The 25,539-nt window shown below is 35.5% G+C and overlaps 1 protein-coding gene across 1 annotated transcript; it reads left to right on the top strand.

Moving 5' to 3' along the window:
• Nucleotides 1-2,511: 2,511 nt before the first annotated feature.
• Nucleotides 2,512-4,308, top strand: LOC137760678 (olfactory receptor 10R2-like). Its single transcript, XM_068537598.1, is given in 3 exon segments — nucleotides 2,512-2,517; nucleotides 3,279-4,223; nucleotides 4,225-4,308. Coding segments are annotated over 3 exon segments (1,035 nt in total).
• The last annotated feature ends 21,231 nt before the right edge of the window (nucleotides 4,309-25,539 follow it).

A 25,539-nucleotide genomic window follows, 5' to 3' on the forward strand; every position in this document is an offset into this window, starting at 1 on the left:
AATTCTTCAATGATGCTTTAGGGGATACTTCTCAGATTTCTCAGCAGAGGAGGAAGGAATACAGAGTTTGGGGGTACTGAGATGTCAGTAGTAGAAAGAAATAGAATAGAGTCATTTCAAAATAGAAATGATTGTAGTAATATTAATTTTTGACTCCTATTTGATTAGATTTCTAGGTTTCACTGACTTCTAATAGCTCTGTGCTAGGGAACTTAGAGAAATCGGCCCTGTTGGGTTATTTTATGTGAAAAATTGAGTAAAGTTAGTGTTTGGGTCTAGTGATAGAGAAGTGCCAGTCACCAATGATAATTTTAGAAATGTTCTAATTATTCCATGAGCTTTAGTCTATCTATTAATGATGGTTAAAAAAGAGCATGTAGGGAGAGCAAGGCACAAATATATAGGATAGACTTAGAAGATGGAGGGTAATACAGGGCTTTGGGGTGATAAACAGGGCACCACCAATGAACTGTAGTAGGCACAGGGATGGCTACAAACAAGGGTTATAAAATATGCTCCCCAATCCCATGGAACTGACTCCCTCTCTATCAATCATCTCTGAAAGACTGATTCCTTTCGAAAGGCTTTCCTGAGTGATTGAAAAAGAAAGGACAAACTGTTAATATCCTATCAAGAGTGAATTTTCTACATTTACTTCATTTAATGTCCATTCTTGAATGTCACATGAAACTATTCTCCGGTGAAAATGGTGTATTAGAAAAGTCTAATAAGCAATGAGGAAGTAAAAGAAATGAATGCATAATTGAGTTATCTCTACTTACAGCTCTTCTGCTGTTTTTAGACCTCACAATCGTAACATTCTGTGGACAAATAATCTACGGCATAAGCCTCACAGATGGGAACTGAGGAGGTAAATAAATTACATTCCTCAGGGAATATCCTAGTGGTTTGTTTTGTTAGCCATCTAGTGATGCATTAAAGTATTTTGAAGAACCAGAGTAGTAGTAATAGTAATAATAATAAAAACAATGGTAGGGACATTCATGAGAACTTGGGTCTGGTTAATGTTCTACAACTTCTTGGTTGTGTGACATGTTATTATGTAGGTAACATAATTATAAGTTTGCAGTATGATCTGGTAGGTTGTGAGCTGAATCTCTGTTCCCAGATTCTCCATACAAGGCTTAAAATTCCACCATCTTTTTCATGAGCTTAGATAATGCCTTTTACAGCTGCCATCTTTAAAAAAATAAAATATTTAGTCATCAGTTAATTAAACAAATAGTTCTTAAGTAGCAATTTGTATTCATATGCTATGGGAAATACAAAACTGCTCCCAAGGTATTTACACTCTGGTGTATGAAAAAGTAGAGGCTGGTACTTTCATGATACATTTCATACACAATAGAAAGTAGCTAAATAATTTAAGAGAAGGGAAAGTTGATATCACTCTTATCATTGGAGACCAGAGTAGTCAGAGGTTGCAGCTTCTATTTAGGTGATCAAGAATGGATAGAAAGTGAATAAAGGTTTTCCAGGTGAAGGGGAAAAGATGAGCAAAAGCACAGAGGCGAGTTGCAAGATGAGAAGACATAGTCTTTCCATTTGTTGAAGAAGGCAAGGTGATTTACTATTATTTAAGAATGGTACTTTACCTAATGGTACTTTACTTATACTAAAATAGATATGTATTGGAGGTGGGATGAATTGGGAGACTGGGATTGACATATATACACTAATATGTATAAAATATATAACTAATAAGAACCTGCTGTATAGCACAGGGAACTCCACTTTACTGTACAGTAGAAACTAACACAACATTGTAAAACAACTATACCCCAATAAAAATAATTTAAAAAAATAAAAGAATAAAAGTAGATATGGAGTAAATGGAAATATTAATTTAATTTATCAATAAATTAACACGTTAATGAATAAATAATTTGATAGAAATAATGACTTGTCTACTCAGAGAACCTGTCAAATCTACCCATTAGCCTAATGGTCACTATGCTCCATTCAGATAGAAAAATGAAACTGATACTTCTGCTTCTCTTGAAAGTGAGGGATCCTGAAGTGAAAACACTCAAAGATGGTCTAGATTAAGAAATATACCTCAAAAATGTAGGATTAACAGTCAGCTGGTTTCTTCAATTGAGCTATTATACATTAGGTAAAAAATTTTCTTTTTGTATTCCATTTCCGTGCCTTATGTTTTCCAACTATTTGGTTGCTTTGATGTTTTTTATTACTTTACAAATTCAAACTTGATTTTAGTTGAATTAAAGCAGAAAGAATTTGCTCATCCTTTAGTAAGGAGTAATTGGAGGAGCTGAAACTCCTTGAGGCCAGGTGTGTCCAATGCAATGGTGAGTTCTTTTGAAAATCCAGGGAAAATGTGAAGAGTTGTAATGGTTCATACTGAAGTAAGGTCTGATTTGTTCGATTTATTTCCTTCTGAAGTCTGAAACTACAGTTACAGCAGAATTCTAAATCAGGTCTATATTCTTGGCAGAATGGTAGGCAGTTAGTAAGATCATTATCAACATGACTGTAAGAACTTTGTGTTTCTCTAGAGCTACTTAAAATGCACTAAGGTCCCACCCAAATCCCATGGATTGAGTGAGTCAAATAGATTGTTTTAATTAGGGGAAAGGATGAACTAAAGTCAACACAATATTATTGTCTCCATAAATAAACACAAATAGGAGTTGGGTTTGCATGTTGGTCCAGTAGTTTTTTGAAAATAAAACAATAGGATTAAAAAAATAAAACCTGAAGCAGACATATGTTTAAAGTATCTCCAAAAGGAAACTTAAGAAAAACTAGCACTACTTCCTGAAAATTAAATAACTTATGTAGCAGAAACTGACATTTACTAGAAGTTTACAGTATGCATGTGCTCTGCTAAGTGCTTTAATTTTCATAAGAAAACTAGTAAAGAGGTGCTATTAGTATCTTTATGTTACAAATGAAAAAGCTGAGACACAGAGGATTACACAGATAATAAATGGTAGAGTTAAGTTGGCATGCAGGAAGTTTTCAGACACTTTCATTCCCTAACTGATATTTGAAGTAGGGAGTGTGAAAATAATTTCCTAGACTTAAACACTATGAGAGATGCAGAAACGTCAGTGGGAACATGTAATCTGAGTTTTTGGAAACAATTCCATAAACTGACATGATTGATAGGGCATTTCCTACTAGCATTAGTCCTTACCGCTTCTCCTATTTAGTATTCTTCAACCCATAGTGGAACTAACTATCTCCACCTTTCATGGTAAAAAATGTTTCTTCATTCTTGTTCTCTGTAGATCAATATTGGGGAACAAGTCAACCAAACTAATTTCTCCTCTGTCACAGAGTTCCTGTTGCTGGGATTCTCCAACTTTGGAGAAATCCAGCTCATCTTCTTTGCTGTTTTTCTGTGCCTATATTTGATTATCCTGAGTGGAAACATCACCATTTTCACTGTCATCAACCTGGATCACAGCCTTCACATACCTATGTACTTCTTCCTAGGGATCCTTTCCATCTCTGAGACAGGCTACACCTTTGTCATCCTGCCCAGGATGCTTATAAATCTGTTGTCTCTGCTGAGAACAATCTCATTTGTTAACTGTGACACTCAGATGTTTTTCTTCCTTGGCTTTGCTGTCACTAATTGCATTCTATTTGGTGTCATGTGTTATGATCGCTATGCCGCCATCTGTCATCCACTTCGGTACTCTATTCTTATGAGCTGGCAGGTATGTGGAGAACTGGCAGCCACTTGTGCTGTGATTGGTTTTTTGTTCTCACTGATAGGTTCCCTCTTAGTCTTTCAACTACTTTTCTGTGGCCCTAACAAGATTAACCACTACTTCTGTGACATCTCACCAGTTATCCAGCTTGCCTGTACTGATACCTACATCAACGAAGTGATCATCTTCATTGGTGGAGTTCTAGCACTCATGGGCCCCCTGACTTTCATTTTCATTTCTTATGGTTTCATTGCTCATACCACCCTGAAGATCCCATCAGCTGAAGGCAAGCGAAAAGCCTTCTCCATCTCTGCTTCCCATCTTACTGTAGTCATTGTTCACTATGGTTGTGCCTCCTTTGTCTACCTGCGACCATCATCCAAGTACTCATCCAGAAGAGATAAGCTCGTGACAGTGACGTACACAGTTGTGACTCCATTGTTGAATCCCCTGGTGTATAGCCTCAGGAACAAGGATGTCCAGATGTCCATTCAGAAAGTGACTGGCAGAAGAGGATTTTATCCTAAAGCTCTATAATGAGAATACTTCACATATACAAAAAAAAATCTTTTCTGAGGACATATCAATAACTATAAAATGATGATACTGTTGTCTTTCATTTACATAACACTTTAAAACCTCATAGTGAAAGATTCTCCGTGGTATTATTTTGATAGGCTTTGTGAAGTGCATTCTTAAACTTGGGGTAATTCTTAATCAGATGCATATTTCCAAAGCTCTTAAATATGAACAGGGAAGATATTTTGATTTTTCAGAATATTTAAATAAGAATGATTTCAGTCTCTTCCAGGAAGGATAAGTAACATTGTGAATGGTAATACAGTATAGAAGGTTCAGTCATCACAAGTTCTCAATAGTTTAGCAAAACCTTAACAGGACCCTTCACAAAAAATCATGAGAAAATGAAATAAATCTAGTTGAAAATTATTAACATAACCATGAGCTATTAGTGTTGGAATGGACTCAAGACTATCACTTCCAACTGTTCTGTCATTGCAGGAATCTCACTTGCAGTATTTCAGCCTCTAGTTTAACCACTGTTAAATATCTCTGTTATAAAGCTCCACTTTTATATAGCTTCTTCCTTTTGGTCCCACTTATTATCTCCAGAGATGCATATCTTGTGTCTAATATTTCACTTACACAGCAGCAATTCAAATATTTGATGATGAATGATGTATGCTTTCCTAAAAACACCTTTAACCTAGGTGATGACTCCTTTGATAAATCCTAGTCATCTTTCTCTGGATTATTCTCAAGGTACTTTCCATTCTGTTAATAGCATTCTTCAAAAGAGTCACCAGGGAATGGGTGTAATACTCCAGGTGACTTAGGATAATCATTTCCCTTATCTTGGAAGTCAATTTTATACTAATACAGCCTGAGTTTCTTCCCTAACATTTCCCTATAAGCTCTATCGCATGTGTACCCTTCTCTAACCCCTATGTCTTTTAGACTAAAGGATTTTATATTATATATCCACATTCCTATCTTTATGAAGCCTATTTTGATTAGTTTAGTTTAGTTGTATTGTTCTTTATCAATTATCACCAATTATCAATCTTCTGTTCTCTGCAGAAGGTATTGCACATATGCTCACTTCTACTTAAAACAACAATGAACTACTATCTCCTCCCATAGCCCTCTCAGTCACTCCTTCCAAACACAATGTTACCTGATAACATTGCATCATACTTTAGAGAAAATGTAAGGTATCAAACTGAAATCACCTCTTTTTTCTTGTCACTGCATCTGCAAACGTACTTGTACCACAATTATTCTAATATTTTCTTCATTCTTATTACAGCGAAATAGTTCTTTTTAGTTTTCTCAAATGCCTCTTCCTTTGCAAATTATCTGATTTTGTCTGTTTCTTATTTATCAGTGCTCCCTGAGTCCCTCTCCATGCAATTAGGTTTTCATTTTTTCATTTTAGAAAACAGGGATTGAGGATTTGAAATTATGTGAGTATATTCAAAATATGAATGTATCTAAAGTTTTTCAGATTGTGCACTTTCTGGCTGGTTATACCAGACCATACATGCTCTCCAATATATAGATCTAAAGAAAGCTAGAGGAACTCAAAGGAATTGATCATTTGAGTTGATCAATTCAACCCCTAGTTAAAGACATTTTTACTTCCCTCTGGTTTTGTACTAGGGAAGAACAAATCTGACTTTATATTAGAGCTATTTCTTTTAACCGTTGTATCCTATTGCTTTTGCTACAAGTTAATCACCAAAGGGATGTTACCTATAAGCTTAAATTATACATAATGGCCCATCTCTGGGAACCCTGTCTCCTATATAATGAGTGTTAAGCTAAAATACCTTTGTTCAGCTCACAGGAAACATCCTGACCAGGTCCACCTGTGAATGGCTGCAGGAAGGAAGAAATTAACACATCCCGGAATCAGGACTTTACCCACTTCCATTTTAGTATAAAAGAAGCCTGAATTCTAACTCCAGCAGGATGGTTCTTTGGGACACTAGTCCACCATCTTCTCGGTCTGCTGGTTTTCTGAATAAAGTCACTATTCTTTGCCCCAACAAATCATTTCTCGATTTTATTGACCTTTAGTATAGTGAACAGTACAAGCTTGGACTGGGTAACAGTTTGTCAATTTTTTAGGTAGGAAAAAGCAGTTTCAGTATCGATATTGGAAAATGAAGTTGTGGGGGGAATCAACAGACTGATATCAATTTAATAAATTGCTAAAGCCAGCTTTCAGGTTCTATGAATTATTTACTCTTTCTTTAACTATTTACTGAGTACCGGTTATATGATGGAAGAAACAAAGATAAAAAAAACATTGTTCCTGTTTAAAAATATTGACTCTACTACATACTTCCCCAAACTCCTCACACAGATAGGAATAGTGGCTCTTTTTGATTAAATAAAAGCTGCTAATAGTTATATATATATATATATATATATATATATATATATATATATATATATATATATATATATATGGTAAATGATGCTCCCTTTCTCTTTTTCTTTAGTTCCCTTTCCTAAACATTTTTAAATTAAAATATCATATATGAAATTTAATGAATATCAACAATAAGGTAAATAACAACTTCTGCTTTTCCCAAGATGAATTAATAGAGATTGGACTGGAACACCCCCAACTTAAAAAAATGGAACACTGGAAAAATATGCAAAACATCAGTTTTCAGACATTGGACAGCAGGCAGCATAAGATGTGGTCCATGAAAGAAGAGAAACCATTTCTCCACCTTATAACTTGTAAGCAGTTTCTAGGGTGCAAAGCAAAGAATATGAATCCCAATAGCAGACACTAGAGAAGGCTAACTTTAGTTTAAAAAATGCTGAAAGTGAAGTTTGTGGTGGAGAGGCCAAAAGAGAAAAGAGCAGTCTCTGACTGACTTATTTAGCTAGGGGTGTTTATTATTCTAGTAACTATGTCTTGGTATTAACCAGGTGACGGTAAATACTTTCCCAAAACACAAATAATAGATATTACTCTGTGATCATGATGCAGTGAGAAAAAAAATTACTTAAAAATTTTAAGTACTAAAGTTAGAAGTTTAGTTATCACAATTTTTGTTTGAGGGGTAATCCAAAGAGTGCCAGGTGATCTCACTGAGTTATGAAGACAGAGATTGGAGTTCAGAGAGGACAAAGGGGCCTTTTACCAAAAAGAGAACTAGAAAGGAGTTAGCACACAGAAAGAACTCTACATGTCTAAAAAAACAAATTCCATCAAGTCTTTGGCAGAGTACTGACACACACATCTATGAGAAGAAAATACCTCTTATAGAAGATGGGGAAAAAACTACTGTAAGCAATAAACCACATTATCCCTAGAGCTCAAAAAAGAAGTTTATGTTCCCAACAACCAGAGTAGACTTTGTAGGACACACAGCACAAGGTAGAATCCTCATAATCGTATTTTCTTAGCAGTTGGAATAAATCAGTACTAGTTTAAAGGCTGCTCTGATGCACTTTAAAAAGCTTAAGAGAAGGCTTAAAATTATTTAACTGATTTTAAATGAAATAAAGTCAGACCTGAACAAGATATAATCATACTTAATACAACAAATGTTAGCAGCAAAAAACATAAAATCGACAATTTCTGACATCTAATTAAAAGATATTAGACATTCAAAGATGCAGGAGGAATATAAACCAGGAGCAGGAGAAATATTATTCAATAGAAACAGATCCAGATTAGTTCACTGGCAAAAATTACCAAATGTTTAAGGGGGAAATAATATCAAGTCTACACACTCTTTCTTATGGACTGAATGTTTGTGTCCCCTCAAAATTCATATGTTGCAGCTTCAACCTCCAGTGTGATCGCATTTGGAATAGGGTCTTTGTGCAGATATTTAAGGTTAAATGTGGCTGTGCTCTCTCTACCCTGTGAGTGCACAGAGACAGGTGCCTACCTACAAGCCAGGAAGAGTCCTCACGGGAAATGATTGGCTTGGACCTTGATCTGGGGCTTCTAGCTTTCAAAACTACAAGAAAATAAACTGCTCTCTGAAAGACACTTTTAAGAAAATAAAAGGCAAGCCACCAAGTGGAACAACATATTAGCAAAACATATCTGACAAATAATTGCACCAGAGTATAAGAAGCATTCTTGAAGCTTAATATATAGTAAGACAAAAACCCTAACTTAAAAATTGGGCAAAGCATTTGATTAGACACTCCCACAAAGAAGTTGTTTTTCGTTTTTTGTTTTTTTTTTTTTTTTACAAAGAAGTTTTATAAATTTTGAGAAAGTCAATGAAACGATGCTCAACATTAGGGCAAAGCAAGATAAAACCAATGAGATACTGAAAACGACCGCATCAAAATTCTAACATTACTAACCATTGGTGAGGTCATAAATCAACTGAAAGTCTCATGCATTCCTTATAGGAATGTAGAATGATTTGGCTACTTTGGAAAATTTGGCAACTTTTTCATAAACTTAAGCAGGAACTTATCATACTGTCCAGTAACAACACTATAACAACCCTCATCTCCTGAAGAGAAATTAAAGTTTACATTTACAAAAAAAAAAAAAAAAGAACTTAATCTTAAACATTCATAGAAGACGTATTAATAAAAGCCCCAAACTAGAAATAGCCTGAATGTCCATCACCTGGTGACTAGAAAAACAAATTGTGCTCTACCCATGCAATGGAATAACACTTAGCAATTCCATATGACTGATATATATGACTACATAGAAGAATCTTAAAGTCATTATGATCAGTGAAAGTAGCCGGACACAGAAGAGTACATATTGTGTGATTCCATTTAAATGAATTCCTAGAAAAGGCAAAGTTAAAGTGATTAAAAAAAAAAAAAAAAAGCATATCAGTTGCCAGTCGCTGGGTCTAGGGGTATGGGTAAGAGATTTAGTTAAAAAGGACACAAGGAAACTTTTAAGGATGGTGGAAACGTTCTATATTGTGATTGTTGTTGTGTTACAACTACATACTTTTCCAAAATTCGTTGAACACACTTGAAAAAGGTGAAATTTATTAATGGAATCATACTTTACAAAGCTAATTTTGAAAAAAACTAACTGTAATAGAAGAAGTGAAAAGTAATTTGTCATAAAATCTATGGTAAGGAAATATAAAAAAACTGTTCTTTTAATGCTTAAAATCTTGAAAACACAATGTTTCTAAATTTTTATTTGTTTTTCTACAAATCTTGGGCCACTCGTTGGCTTTGAACATTTTTAAATACAAATGAGTCAATTAAGATGAGATGGTAACTTTACTTAGATTGAACAGATAATATCTTTTGTGGAAAAATAGAGAATGGGGGAATGTGGGGAGGGAGAGAGAAAGAGAGACAGAGGGACACACAGAGAGAGACACAGACACAGAGAAAGACACAGAGAGAGAGGGAATAAATCTACAAATCTATAAAAGGAAAGATGGAACAAAAAGAGTGAGATTTATAAGGGAAGAAAGTAAAGATAGCTGAAAAATGACAAATTAGAACAGACACAATTGGAAGGGAGTGAGGGAGGAACCAGAAGGCCCATAAAATCAAAATGTGTTCACAGGAATTCCCTGGTGTTCCAGTGGTTAGGACTCCACACTTTCACTGACGAGGGCGTGGGTTCGATCCCTGGTCAGGGAAATAAGATCCCACAAGCTGTGCAGCACAACCAAAAAAAGACCCCCAACAATACAAAATGTATTTACAATTCCCATCTTCATCTTCTGTGTTCAAACATGTATATATTCAATTATCCTTTCAACCAATGTTTATGAAGCACCTACTATGTGCCAGACACAGTTGAATGTACAGATAATTTTATTTTAATTTTATTATTATTATTTATTATTATTTTTAACATCTTTATTGGAGTATAATTGCTTTACAATGGTGTGTTAGTTTCTGCTTTATAACAAAGTGAATCAGTTATACATATACATATATCCCCATATCTCTTCCCTCAGACAGCTCAGTGGTGTCTAAAGACTAGATGGTTGTGGCTAAAGCTTCCAAAACTATGTTGAATAATAGTGGTGAGAGTGAGCAACCTTGTCTTGTTCCTGATCTTAGTGGAAATGGTTTCAGTTTTTCACCATTGAGGATGATGTTGGCTGTGGGTTTGTCATATATGTCCTTTATTATGTTGACGAAAGTTCCCTCTATGCCTACTTTCTGGAGGGTTTTTATCATAAATAGGTGTTGAATTGTGACGAAAGCTTTCTCTGCATCGATTGAGATGATCATATGGTTTTTCTCCTTCAATTAGTTAATATGGTGTATCACATTGATTGATTTGTGTATACTGAAGAATCCTTGCATTCCTGGGGTAAACCCCACTTGATCATGGTGTATGATCGTTTTAATGTGCTGTTGGATTCTGTTTGCTAGTATTTTGTTGAGGATTTTTGCATCTATGTTCATCAGTGATATTGGCCTGTAGTTTTCTTTGTTTGTGGCATCTTTGTCTGGTTTTGGTATCAGGGTGATGGTGGTCTCGTAGAATGAGTTGGGGAGTGTTCCTCCCTCTGCTATATTTTGGAAGAGTTTGAGAAGGATAGGTGTTAGCTCTTCTCTAAATGTTTGATAGAATTCGCTTGTGAAGCCATCTGGTACTGGTCTTTTGTTTGTTGGAAGATTTTTAATCACAGTTTCAATTTCGGTGCTTGTGATTGGTCTTTTCATATTTTCTGTTTCTTCCTGGTTCAGTCTCGGAAGGTTGTGCATTTCTAAGAATTTGTCCATTTCTTCCAGGTTGTCCATTTTATTGGCATAGAGTTGCTTGTAGTAAACTGTCATGACCCGGTTTATTTCTGCAGTGTCAGTTGTTACTTCTCCTTTTTCATTTCTAATTCTATTGATTTGAATATTCTCCCTTTTTTTCCTTGATGAGTCTGGCTAATGGTTTATCAATTTTGTTTATCTTTCAAAGAACCAGCTTTTAGCTTTATTGATGTTTGTTATCATTTCCTTCATTTCTTTTTGATTTATTTGTGATCTGATCTTTATGATTTCTTTCCTTCCTAACTTTGGGGTTATTTTGTTCCTCTTTCTCTAATTGCTTTACGTGTAAGGTTAGGTTGTTTATTTGAGATGTTTCTTGTTTCTTAAGGTAGGATTGTATTGCTATAAACTTCCCTCTTAAAACTGCTTTTGCTGCATCACATAGGTTTTGGGTTGTCATGTTTTCATTGTCATTTGTTTCTATGTATTTTTTGATTTCCTCTTTGATTTCTTCAGTGATCTCTTGCTTATTAAGTAGTGTATTGTTTAGCCTCCATGTGTTTGTATTTTTTACAGATTTTTTTCCTTTAATTAATATCTAGTCTCATAGCATTGTGGTCGGAAAAGATACTTGATATGATTTCAATTTTCTTAAATTTACCAAGGCTTGATTTGTGACCCAAGATATGATCTCTCCTGGAGGATGTTCCATGAGCACTTGAGAAGAATGTGTATTCTGTAGTTTTTGGATGGAATGCTCTATAAATATCAATTAAGTCCATCTTGTTTAATGTACCCTTTAAAGCTTGTGTTTCCTTATTTATTTTCATTTTGGATAATCTGTTCACTGGTGAAAGTGGAATGTTAAAGTCCCCTACTATGATTGTGTTACTGTCGATTTCCCCTTTAATGGCTCTTAATATTTGCCTTATGTATTGAGGTGCTCCTATGTTGGGTGCATAAATATTTACAATTGTTATATCTTTTTCTTGGATTGATCCCTTGATCATTATGTAGTGTCCTTCATTGTCTCTTGTAATAGTCTTTATTTTAAAGTATATTTTGTCTGATATGAGAATTGCTACTGCAGCTTTCTTCTGATTTCCATTTGCATGGAATATCTTTTTCAATCCCCTCACTTTCAGTCTGTATGTGTCCCTAGGTCTGAAGTGGGTCTCTTGTAGACAGCACATATACAGGTTTTTGTATCCATTCAGGCAGTCTATGTCTTTTGGTTGGAGCATTTAATCCATTTACATTGAATGTAATTATCAATATGTATGTTCCTGTTACTATTTTCTTAATTGTTTTGGGTTGGTTATTGTAGGTCTTTTCCTTCTCTTGTGTTTCCTGCCTACAGAAGTTCCTTTAGCATTTGTTATAAAACTGGTTTGGTTGTGCTGAATTCTCTTAGCTTTTGCTTGTCTGTAAAGGTTTTAATTTCTCCATCATTCTGAAGGAGATCCTTGCTGCGTAGAGTAATCTTGGTTGTAGGTTCTTCTCCTTCATCACTTTAAATATGTCCTGCCACTCCCTTCTGGCTTGCAGAGTTTCTGCTGAAAGATCAGCTGTTAACCTTATGGGGATTCCGTTGTGTGTTGTTTGTTGTTTTTCCCTTGCTGCTTTTAGTATTTTTTTTTTTTTTGTATCTAATTTTTGATCATTTGACTAATAAGTGTTTTGGCGTGTTTCTCCTTGGATTTATCCTGTATGGGACTCTCTGTGCTTCCTGGACTTGATTGACTACTTCCTTTCCCATATTAGGGAAATTTTCAACTATATTCTCTTCAAATATTTTCTCAGTCCCTTTCTTTTTCTCTTCTTCTTCTGGGACCCCTATAATTCGAATGTTGGTGTCTTTAATGTTGTCCCAGTGGTCTCTGAGACTGTCCTCAGTACTTTTTATTCTTTTTTCTTTATTCTCCTCTGCAGTAGTTATTTCCACTATTTTATCTTCCGGGTCACTTATCCGTTCTTCTGCCTCAGTTATTCTGCTATTGATCCCTTCTAGAGAATTTTTAATTCTATTTATTGTGTTTTTCATCACTGTTTGTTTGCTCTTTAGTTCTTCTAGGTCCTGGTTAAACGTTTCTTATATTTTCTTCATTCTATTTCCAAGATTTTGGATCATCTTTACTATCATTATTCTGAATTCTTTTTCAGGTAGACTGCCTGTTTCCTCTTCATTTGTTAGGTCTGATGGGTTTTTGCCTTGCTCCTTCATCTGCTGTGTGTTTCTTTGTCTTCTCATTTTGCTTAACTTACTGTGTTTGGGGTGTCCTTTTTGCAGGCTACAGCTTCGTAGTTCCCGTTGTTTTTGGTGTCTGTCCCCAGTGGCTAAGGTTGGTTTAGTGGGTTGTTTATGCCTCCTGGTGGAGGGGACTAGTGTCTGTGTTCTGGTGGATGAGGCTGGATCTTGTCTTTCTGGTGGGCAGGTCCACGTCTGGTAGTGTGTTTTGGGGTGTCTGTGGCCTTATTATGATTTTAGGCAGCCTGTATACTAATGGATGGGGTTGTGTTCCTGTCTTGCTAGTTGTTTGGCATGGGGTGTCCAGCACTGTAGCTTGCTGGTCATTGAGTGGAGCTGGGTCTTTGCGTTGAGATGGAGATCTCTTGGAGATTTTCACCGTTAGATATTACATGGAGCTGGAAGGTCTCTTGTGGATCAGTGTCCTGAACTTGGCTCTCCCACCTCAGAGGCACACCCCTGATGCTTGGCTGGAGCACCAGGAGCCTGTCATCCACACGGCTCTGAATAAAAGGGAGAAAAAAAAGAAGGAAATAAAGAGTAAGATAAAATAAAATAAAGTAAAATAAAATAAAATAAAGTTATTTAAATGAAAAAATAATTATTAAAAAATATTTTAAAGAAGTAATAAAAAAAAAGAAAGAAAGAAAGAAAGAAGAGAGCAACCAAACCAAAAAACAAATCCATCAATTATAACAAGTGCTAAAATCTTTACTAAAAAAACCCAAAAAACAATAAAATGGACAGACAGAACCCTAGGACAAATAGTAAAAGCAAAGCTATACAGAGTAAATCACACACAGAAGCATACACATACAAACTCATAAAAAAGAAAAAGGGAAAAAATAATATATCGTTGCTCCCAAAGTCCATCTCCTCAATTTGGGATGATTCGTTGTCTATTCAGGTATTCCACAGATGCAGGGTACATCAATTTGATTGTGGAGATTTAATCCGCTGCTCCTGAAGCTGCTGGGAGAAAGTTCCCTTTCTCTTCTATGTTCGCACTGCTCCTGGGATTCAGTTTTGCATTTGTCCCTGCCTCTGTGTGTAGGTCGCCTGAGGGCGTCTGTTCTTCGCTCAGACAGGATGGGGTTAAAGTAGCAGCTGATTCAGGGGCGCTGGCTCACTCAGGCCGAGGGGAGGGAGGGGTATGGAATTCGGGGCGAGCCTGCAGTGGCAGAGGCTGGTGTGATGTTGCACCAGCCTGAGGCGTGCCATGTGTTTTCTCGGTGAAGTTGTCCCTGGATCACGGTACCCTGGTAGTGGCGGGCTGCACAGGCTCCCGGGAGGGGAGGTGCGGATAGTGACCTGTGCTTGCACACAGGCTTCTTGGTGGCTGCAGCAGCAGCCTTAGCATCTCATGCCCGTCTCTGTGGTCCGCGCTGATAGCCACAGCTTGCCCCTGTCTCTGGAGCTCCATTAAGTGGCGCTTTTAATCCCCTCTCCACGCACCAGGAAACAAAGAGGCAAGAAAAAGTCTCTTGCCTCTTCGGCAGCTCCACACTTTTCCCCTGACTCCCTCCCAGTTAGCTGTGGCACACTAGCCCCCTTCAGGCTGTGTTCACGCAGCCAACCCCAGTCCTCTCCCTTGGATCCGACCTCCGAAGCCCGAGCCACAGCTCCCAGCTCCCAACAGTCCCAGCGGGTGAGCAGACAAGCCTCTCGGGCTGGTGAGTGCTGGCCGGCACCGATCCTCTGTGTGGGAATCTCTCTGCTTTGCCCTCTGCACCCCTGTTGCTGCGCTCTCCTCCGTGGCTCCGAAGTTTCCCCTCTCTGCCACCCGCAGTCTCCGCCTGCTAAGGGGCTTCCTAGTGAGTGGAAACCTTTCCTCCTTCACATTAAAGGCTGTGCCTCCACAGCTCCCTCCCACTGGTGCAAGTCCCGTCCCTATTTTTTTGTCTCTTTTTTTTCTTTTTTGTTTTGCCCTACCCAGATACGTGGGGAGTTTCTTGCCTTTTGGGAGGTCTGATGTCTTCTGCCAGCATTCAATAGGTGTTCTCTAGGAGTTGTTCCACATGTAGATGTATTTCTGATGTATTTGTGGGGAGGAAGGTGATCTCCATGTCTTACTCTTCTGCCATCTTGAAGCTGCTCCTCCTGAATTTTTTTCTGCCCAGCTAGTGACTCTAGGTATTCTTTGATAATTCTATATCTCATTTAATCTCATCCTCCTTGTACTTCCACAACATGTTTTTCTTTATATTTAATGCATTCCCTCATTTTTGTATACATTGACCTATGATTTTTCCTCTACTGCACATCAACATAATTAATAACTCATTTGTAGAGCACACATTTTGCCAAATTCTTTCATATGTTTATTGAATTTATTCTTCACAACGTAAAGGAAATGACATTGACAACTATGAAATGTGTAAGGCAGGTGTGATTATTTTTTTCATTATAGAAATAAGATAATTATATCTATGAAGTGTCATATTTGTAACAATAATCAAACTGTTTTGACTTAAATGGTACTTTTTTTTTTTTTTATTTATCAGTGTTTTCTCCTTGAGGAAACAGACTATGAGTCATATATGTCTTCACTTTTAAGGGTACTGGAGAGCATTTCAAGAATAATGATTTATTGTAATTGTTGGATGAGTAGGTCAATTTTTTTTTAAACTGCTGAATATATAAAAATTTCTATTTTATTTTGTTATTCAACAATGTATAGCATGTGATCTTGGGCATGGAGATTAACAGACCTTTCACTGTTCATTAGATTTGGTTCAGGCTAATATTAAGAATTCTTATGGGAGATAACCTCATTGTAGTTTTGATTTACACTTCTCTAATAATTAATGATGTTGAGCATCTTTTCATGTGCTTTTTGGCCATCTGTATGTCTTCTTTGGAGAAATGTCTCCTTAGATCTTCTACTCATTTTTGATTGGGTTGTCTGTTTTTTTGATATAGAACTGCATGTGCTGTTTGTATATTTTTGAGATTAATCATGTGTTGTTCACTTCATTTGCAAATATTTTCTCCCATTCTGTGGATCGTCTTTTTGTTTTGTTTATGGTTTCCTTTGCCGTGCAAAAGCTTTTGAGTTTAATTAGGTCCCATTTGTTTCTTTTTGTTTTTATTTTCATTACTCTAGAAGGTAGATCCAAAAAGATATCACCTCACACCTGTCAGAATGGCCATCATCAAAAAGTCTAGAAACAATAAATGCTGGAGAGGGTGTGGAGAAAAGGGAACTCTCCTACACTGTTGGTGGGAATGTAAATTTGTACAACCACTCTGGAGAACAGTATGGAGACTCCTTAAAAAACTAAAAATTGAACTACCATATGATCCAGCGATCCCACTCCTCAGTACATATCTGAAGAAAACCATAATCAAAAAGATACATGCACCCTGATGCTCATTTCAGCAGTATTTACAACAACCAAGACATGGAAGCAACCTAAATATCCATTGACAGAGAAATGGATAAAGATGTAGTGGCACACATATACAATGGAATACTACTCAGCCACAAAAAGAATGAAATAATGCCATTTGCAAGAGCATGGATGGACCAAGAGATTACCAGACTAATGAAGTAAGTCAGACAAAGACAAATATCATATGATATCACTTATATGTGGAATCGAAAAATAAATGATACAAATGAACTTTTTTACAAAACCAAGCAGACTCACAGACTTCAAAAACAAACTTATGGCTACCAAAGGGGAAATGTGAGGGGGGGAGGAATAAATTAGGAGTTTGGGATTAACATATACACACTACTATATATAAAATAGATGATCAACAAGGACCTACTGTATAATACAGTTAACTCAGTATTCTGTAATAAACTTTATGGGAAAAGAATCTGAAAAAGAATGGATATATGTATATTTATAACTGAATAACTTAGCTGTACACCTGAAACTAACACAACATTGTAAATCAACTATACTCCATATAAAATTAAAATTAAATTTAAAAAAAAAAGCATTCTCAAAGGAGAATCTAGCTAGTCACTGTGAGTCAGAAGAAGCACTAGGAAAATGGTTTAAATTATAAATGTTTCCAGAAATATTTCACAACCTACTGACTCTACCGTATAGATCTCTTTGATTATTTGTCCTCTTAGACCTGACAAGACTTTTGTTCTTTCATAGTCACACATGAGTCACATGACCTAATTTTTCCTGTGAAGTCTTTCTCCATCCCTGTTTCCCTCTCTCACTGTAACCACAGCTTCTTATCTGTAATTATGTCCCAAAGAGAAGACTAGAGTATTCCTCTGACTGTTTTCCTAAGCATATATTATGTTGGACAGTGTTGAATTGATCCATGGGCTTCATCAATACAGCCTTTTAGGTAAGCCGCCTAGTATCCAAACTCAGTGTGAGTCTCTTTGGTACCCAAATCTATGCTTGCAAATTACTGTTTCACTTTCCCCTATAAACAGCTTTCTGAAGCATTCTGGACTGCTTCAAAAGAATTTATCTCCCTGTCAAGAAATACTGAATTCTAATATGCCCCTTTGTCTCTCACTAAGCCATTTGAAAAATTCCATCAGTAAAGCAATTTACACACTAAAGTTTGTAAAGTCTCATGACTCTTCACAGTAAATACGTAATAATGCAACTATATGGATTGTGACACTAAGGATTAACTAAGTACCCCAAATTGGGAAAATATATATTATTTATGTATATATTTATATTTATCACATATAATCATAAATATGTATTTATATTTATTATATTATATATGCTGCACCCTACACTCAGCTATCTCTGAAATTGTCGCTACATCAGTTATTCTGAAATTTAATTTGGGATATGGATTTACTGACAAAAGAAATACACACTCTTTCCAAAGGTAAAGAGAAATGATAATTTGGAGAAAATATAGTGACAATTAGTTATGATGAAAAGAGAGTCAGACCATCTAGAACAGTTTCCTACCTTGTGTATTTTATCAGGGTTCCAATGCCAATTCAGTGTTACAGTTATATTCTTCCAAAATAGTCTTCACATTGTTGGAAGCATACTTTGTTCTTCACTCAAAAGAGGCAAAGATCAACTTAGTATGAAAATCACTGGTCAAAGACTCTGGATTCTTAACTTTATCACTCCTAATTTAGTGACATTGGGAAAGTCCCTGTACCTCCTGGGTCTAAGTTTCCCCACCTAGGAAGTGAGAAAAGAGGTCCTGACTTTGTGTAGTTCAGCTTTCTATGGCTCTAGAGTTTTTAGACATGAGGTGTGAGCCTAGGCCAATGTGCTAGTTCCCAACACTCAATAAATTGCAGTGGCTTAGAGCCTTGCCACCTACTCTTTTAGAGATAGTATCTGATAATCGTCAGGGATTGAGATTCCTCAGTTCTAGAGCCTTGGTTCTGGTTAGGAGTCCCTCAGGGACTTCTCTCTTCTTTCATCAGAGAGAGTAAAAGATTTTTCTTTCTCAACTTTGTAATTTCTTCTCATTAGTTGCAGGGCTTTGTGTAATATGTAACTTGTAAAACTCTTCTGGTCATCTCTGGGGATTTAAAACTTGCAGGATTCATATTCTGCCCATAACCAAGGCTTCCTGCAACTTCATAAGTTTCGTTTTGGCAGGGAGGGGAGTAACCTGCATCCCTAATGCTCATTCAATTCACTTTTCCACTCATTATAAACACTTTCCCTCTAATCACTGATTCTTCCCTGGGTATCATTTAAGAGCTTACAGTGTTTAAAGACTGTACTATGGGAGAACTCAGAAAAGTATTAGGAATAGTATCTTCTTACAGGGATGGATATCTTGGTGGAAGAAATGTTATGGACCCAAATTGGGTCTGCTCACCCATTCCCACTAAAACCAATGTACTGACTTTGGGTGTGATGAAGGAAAGTGTAGCATTTATTACAAGGCCAGGCAAGGAGAATTGGTGGCAGTGCTCAAAAAAATCTGAACTCCCAAATGGATTTCAGGGAAGGATTTTTAAAGGCAAGTTGAGGGAGAGAGTTGCAGGGTGTGTGATCAGTTCATCAACGATTCTCTGATTTTTTGATGGTGAGGTAACAGGGTGGTGTCTCAGGGGTTAACACCACCTCATCAATCTTCAGGGTCCAGGCAGATTGGGAGCTACATGCTCATGTCATCATGAAATTAACTTCTTCCACTCTGTGGATGTTTTAATATCCGTAAAACAACTCAGGAATGCATGTCAGACACTGTTATCTATGTCCTCCAGGGAGAAAGTAAAGGTTCTGTAACTCTGCTATGTGGCTGATGTATTGTTTAGTGTTACGAGTTCTCCTGGAACAACTACTGTTTTTGTTACTACGTGTTCACATTCTTCCAATTATTAACAATTGAACCAGACTTTTGTGACTCAGGGGAGGTCTGGGAGACTAAAGCTTTTCTACAAATAAGATGTAGGCAGAGGACATCGGGGGAAGGAAGGCCCCATAGGGACCTGCTTGATTACAACTCCCCATTTTCTCTGATATTCCTCAGTTGTGAGGGGGAACAAGTGCAGGACAAGAAAGGGAATAAAGTTATGGATAGAGAGGTTACTCATAAACTTGACAGAGGAACTTGGTCTTAGGGGGACTCATTTTCAGAATGAAGGTAGAGCCAATGAAAGTGAGTTATCCTGTAGTGTGTTGAGAATTCAAACAGTGGTCAGACAAGATAAGAGAAAATGAGCCAGAGTGGTCAGAGAAGGTACCATGGAGAAGTGTTGGGAAGACTTCTAAAACAAGAAATGTTGGTATTCTAGTTCATGGTGGGATAAAGTATCTTGTTGTAGTCCAATACTTCCACTGATGTAATGACTACATAAAATTTGTTAAATAAACATATTTCAAAAATAGTACAGATATATAGATATTGGATTGGCCAAAAAGTTCATTCGGTTTCAAGTAAAAATAAAAGACACATTTTTCATGTTCACCAAGAACTTTATTGAACAAAGTGTTCATTAACCTAATGAACTTTTTGGCCAAACCAATACATAGATATAATGACACTGAGATTTTAAAAACCCTTAAAGAATATATATGGATGACTAAGGGGAACCTGGAAAGATGTTAAGCTTTATAAGTCATTAGGATATACAAATTAGAAGTACAATATGATTCTACTACAGAACTATTAGATGTCTAAAAATTAAAAAAAAAAAAAGGCCATACTAGTATTAGTGAAGATTTAGAAAACTGTAACTCATACACTTCTGTTGGTGATATAAAAATGACAAAATATATGGGCATTTTGGTGAAGTTTTTGACAATTTTTTAAAAAGTTTAATTTGCTTATATCCCAGACTAAATGTTGTATATTAAATTTATTTGTTATCCCCTCTAAATACAACTAAATAACCTGGAAATAATTCAACAGACAATAATAAATGACTCTGAAAAGGGAAAAGGAGAATATGGATAGACTGGGGAATTCAGGACTTGAAGAATATACCACAGTGAGTCCCCAGATATTTTATTTTATCCCCCATTTACCTCAGACTGGGATGTGGAAAGCCTTGTAACCTTCGACCTGAAGTTGTCAATGGGCATGAGCAAAAAAAAAAAAAAAAAAAAAAAAAAGAGGAAGGAGATTAAATTAAATACTAAAAATATGTTCTCTCTTGCCAAAAGACCAGGAAACCAGAAGGGACTTAATAGATAGACACATAGTCAATGGCAGTGGGGACTCTACTCTGCCTGTAGCTGTAGTGTCAGCAGACCTGGAATTCTAACTCAGTCCCCACTTCATACCAGCAAGCCCTGCCTGTCTGTCTAAAGTAGCATTGCCAGCAAGGCCTGGAAAGTAGCCCATCCTACATCTAACAGGAAGATAAACCATATCCTGTACCACAAGATCAAAAAATTAAAGGGATGAAACTGTACAGAATTTATTATGGTTCTCCAACCTGATAGAATCAGTTAGAAATCAACAGCAGAAAGACTATAGGAAAATTTATGAACATGTGAAAAAAATTTCTAAACAATCCATGGGTCATAGAGGAGGTCTCAAAGAATATAAAAACAATACATATACCTGAATCAAAATGAAATTACAACTTAAAATTTGTGGGATGCAGCTAAAGTAGTACTGAAAAGTACATTTATAGCAATAACTGCTTACATTAGAGAAGAAAGGTCTCAAATAAATAATCTAAGTTCTATCTCCAGAAACTAGTAAAAGAAGAACAAAATTGTTTCCCAACTTCATTATAGGTTTAATACAATGCCTTTCAAAAATCCCAGAAAGGTTTTGTTTGTTTGTTTGTTTTTGTAGAGAAAGAAAAAATTAATCTGTAATTTATATGGAAAGTCACAAGCCCTTGAATATCTACAACAGTTCTTGAAAAAGAAGAATAAAATGAAAGTAATCACTCCATCTGATATTAACATCTACTGTATAGCTACATTAATCAAGACAGTGCAATATTGGCAGAATTTATTAAAGAGCCTGACTTCATATTTTGGTTTTCTGACAGTTTATAAACCATTATATCCCTTCCTCTTCCTCTTCTACCACACTTCTGGGCAAGCTGATAAAAAAGGCCAGTGCTCCAACCATGGAAAGCTTCTGCATGGGAAATCTCACCCTGCATTCTCTCCCTAGTCCTCATAAAAATGCCAAGCCAGTCTCCTCTTCCCACTGCATCAAGTCATTTAAGATCTCTTTGGGAAATGTCCTTTATATTGGGAGTTGTCCATTCTTAGTAAAGGGAGATAAATAATCTCCCCACATAAAATATTCCCTTACATTGCATATATTGATATTTTAATATACTTCAGTAGTTCTTTTTTTAAAAAAAAATTAATGGAATTTAAATGCAATAGTAATTTGTTACCTTGCATCTTACATTTAAACCATAGCTTTTATTTTTCTCTATGAACTTTGCTGATGTATGTTTATATATATACATATATATACTTATAAGTTTCTAACTGATCATCTTATCAAACTTCTCTGCAACAACATATTTACAGGTTGATTTTTTAATGTTTTAATATATTGTTGGTAAAAGAAAATTTGAATAAATGTAAATAAAAATTTGATAGAAAATTATCCATGAATAAGAGATGCTTCAAAAATTAATATATATCTAATATATATCTAATGGATAATATGTATTCATTATATTTATTATAATGAATAAATAATATTTATTCATTATAATATATTTATTAGATATGTTCAATAGATATATCTAATATATCCATGAATAATATTTCTTTTTGCTAAAACAAGATTGATCAGGATTATTTTTATTCCAGTTTTCAAAAAAATAAATGCAGCTTAATTCTCTGAATTCCTTCTAAGTTATATTTCATTAGTAGCCTAATGGTCCATCATTAAAAGTGAGTTTTAATAATTTATTGGAGGACAATATTATTACTTATTTTTTTCTATTGTTTTTTAAAAACAATGATGTGAAATCTACTGGGCTTGCAAAAAAAAATTATTGCCTATCGTTAACATTCAACTTTTCAATTTCTGAAAATCTTATCATGAAAGGATTTTCTATTTATTATCAAGTGATTGTCAGTTATAATTGTTTATCTATTACTTATAAACACTTTGACAAACTTTTCTATATTCAGAAGTTTGGGGGAAATATAAATACTATTGATTTCAATCACCTTGTTCAGTAGACTTTTTATTAAAATCTTTAGCTTATAACATACTTCAGCTATCTATAGATCTATCCCTCTATTTCCCTAATATTCAAAAATGTTTGCGTTAACAAATTTCACTCATTCTATTTAGGAAACTCTCTGTGATAAAACTTATCTGACAAAAATAGGACCTCTGCTTCCAGAGGATGAAGTAGGAATACTTTTCCTCATTCCTCCCACTTAGTACAACTAAAAACTGGGCATTATATCTAAAACATATAGAAGAAGTCTCTGAAATCAACACAGATGCTTTCCCAACAAAAACAAACAAACAAAAAAGCCCTGCTCCTTCTAGTCAAAGGACCAGAAAAGCGGCTGCCTATTAAGACAGAAGAAAAACTATTACTTAGAGAAGTACCATTTTACTACAGATAAATACCATAGAAAATACTCTAACACCACCTGCACCCATACCAAATAAAGTAGGGAGCTTGAATTTCCACGCTTATGAGGCTGTAACAAGGTGCCCTAACATCTTCTCTGGGATGATGTCAGAGAAGGGTAAGTAGGGAACTACAATCCCTGAAGGTTGGTAATTAGCTCCCCTCATTGCTGAGTGAACACCAAACAGGAAATCCCCAAAGAAATCCAAGATACAAATAGTCAAACTTCTGAAAACTAAAGATAAAGGAATAATCTTGAGATCGCTGAAAAACAAAAAAGACATTTTACCTATAGTGAAAAACAATTAAGTACAGATTTTTCATCAGAAATAGAAGGAAGTGTTTTGCAGAGAAATGAATTTCTTTGCCAGCTGATGGGTGGTATGTGTTTTCAAAATTTCATAAACATGAGCACTTAAGAGAAAAACCTAATTTTCCAGAGAAAGCAACATCTTCAGCTTAATATAATTTAATTGTCCAAAGAGCAGATGCAAATGGTCTAACACTAATAATCTATTTCAAACTTTTATTATTTTAATTTTTCAATTTACTTTTTATTGAGATAATGAGGAATCATTGGTTTATAACATTATTAAATTTAATGTGCACAACTTTATATGTCCAGTTCTGTATATACTATAGTGTGGTAACCACCAAAATTTTAGTTTCCATTCATCACCATATAGTTGATCCCATTTACCCTTTTCCCTCTCCCCAGATGCTTCTCCTCTGGTAACCATTACTCTGTTTTAGATATCTATGTGTTTATTTTGTTTGGATTGGTTTGTTCATTTATTTTGTTTGCTTGTTTGTCCTTATAGTCCACATTAAAAGCTTTTATTTATTTTTTAAAATTTTTATTGGAGTATAGTTGATTTACAAATTTGTGTTAGTTTCAGGTATACAGCACAGTGAAATCAGTTATACATATAATCACTCTTTTTTTTTTTAGATTCTTTTCTCATATAGGTCACTACAGAGTATTGAGTAGAGTTCCTTGTGCTATACAGCAGGTTCTTATTAGTTATCTATTTTATCTGTTAGTTATCTATAGTAATGTGTATATGTCAGTCCCAGTCTCCCAATTTATCCCTCTCCCTGCTTATCCCCTGGTAACCATAAATTTGTTTTCTACACCTGTGACACTACTTTTGTTTTGTAAATAAGTTCATTTGTACCCTTTCTTTTTTAGATTCCACATATAAGTGATATCATATGATATTTGTCTTTCTGTGTCTGAGTTACTTCACTCACTATGATAATATCTAAGTCCATCATATTGCAGCAAATGACTCTTTAAACTCTTCCCAAAAAATTGCAGAGGAAGGAACACTCCCAAGCTCATTCTACGAGGCCACCATCACCCTGACACCAAAACCAGACAAAGATGTCATAAAAAAAGAAAACTACAGACCAATATCACTGATGAACATAGATGCAAAAATCCTCAACAAAATACTAGCAAACCAAATCCAGCAACACATTAAAAGGATCATACATCATGATCAAGTGGGATTTATCCCAGGGGTACAAGGATTCTTCAGTATACACATATCAATCAATGTGATACACCATATTAACAAATTGAAGAATAAAAACCATATGATCATCTCAGTAGATGCAGAAAAAGCTTTTGACAAAATTCAACACCCACTTATGATAAAAACTCTGCAGAAAGTAGTCATAGAGGGAGCCTGCCTCAACATAATAAAGGCCATATATGGAAATGACTATTAAGTTAATGATATGAAAAACCAGAGAATCGTGACTCACCAAAACGTTGAACATCAAAGACAGCCTCTTCAATAAGTGGTGCTGGGAAAACTGGACAGCTACATGTAAAAGCATGAAATTAGAACACTCCCTGACACCATACACAAAAATAAGCTTAAAATGGATTAAAGACCTAAGTGTAAGGCCAGACACTATCAAACTCTTAGAGGAAAACATAGGCAGAACACTCTATGACATAAATCACAGCAAGATCCTTTTTGATCCCCCTCCTAGAGAAATGGAAATAAAAACACAAATAAACAAATGGGACCTAATGAAACTTAAAAGCTTTTGCACAGCAAAGGAAACCATAAACAAGACAAAAAGACAACCCTCAGAATGGCAGAAAATATTTGCAAATGAAGCAACTGACAAAGGATTAATCTCCAAAATATATAAACAGCTCATGCAGCTCAATATTAAAAAAAACAGACAACCCAATCCCAAAATGGGCAGAAGACCTAAATAGACATTTCTCCAAAGAAGACATACAGATCGCCAAGAAGCACATGAAAAGCTGCTCAACATCACTAATTATTAGAGAAATGTAAATCAAAACTACAATGAGTTATCACCTCACA

This window comes from Eschrichtius robustus, chromosome 3 (assembly GCF_028021215.1).
Source record: "Eschrichtius robustus isolate mEscRob2 chromosome 3, mEscRob2.pri, whole genome shotgun sequence".
NCBI lineage: Eukaryota > Metazoa > Chordata > Mammalia > Artiodactyla > Eschrichtiidae > Eschrichtius > Eschrichtius robustus.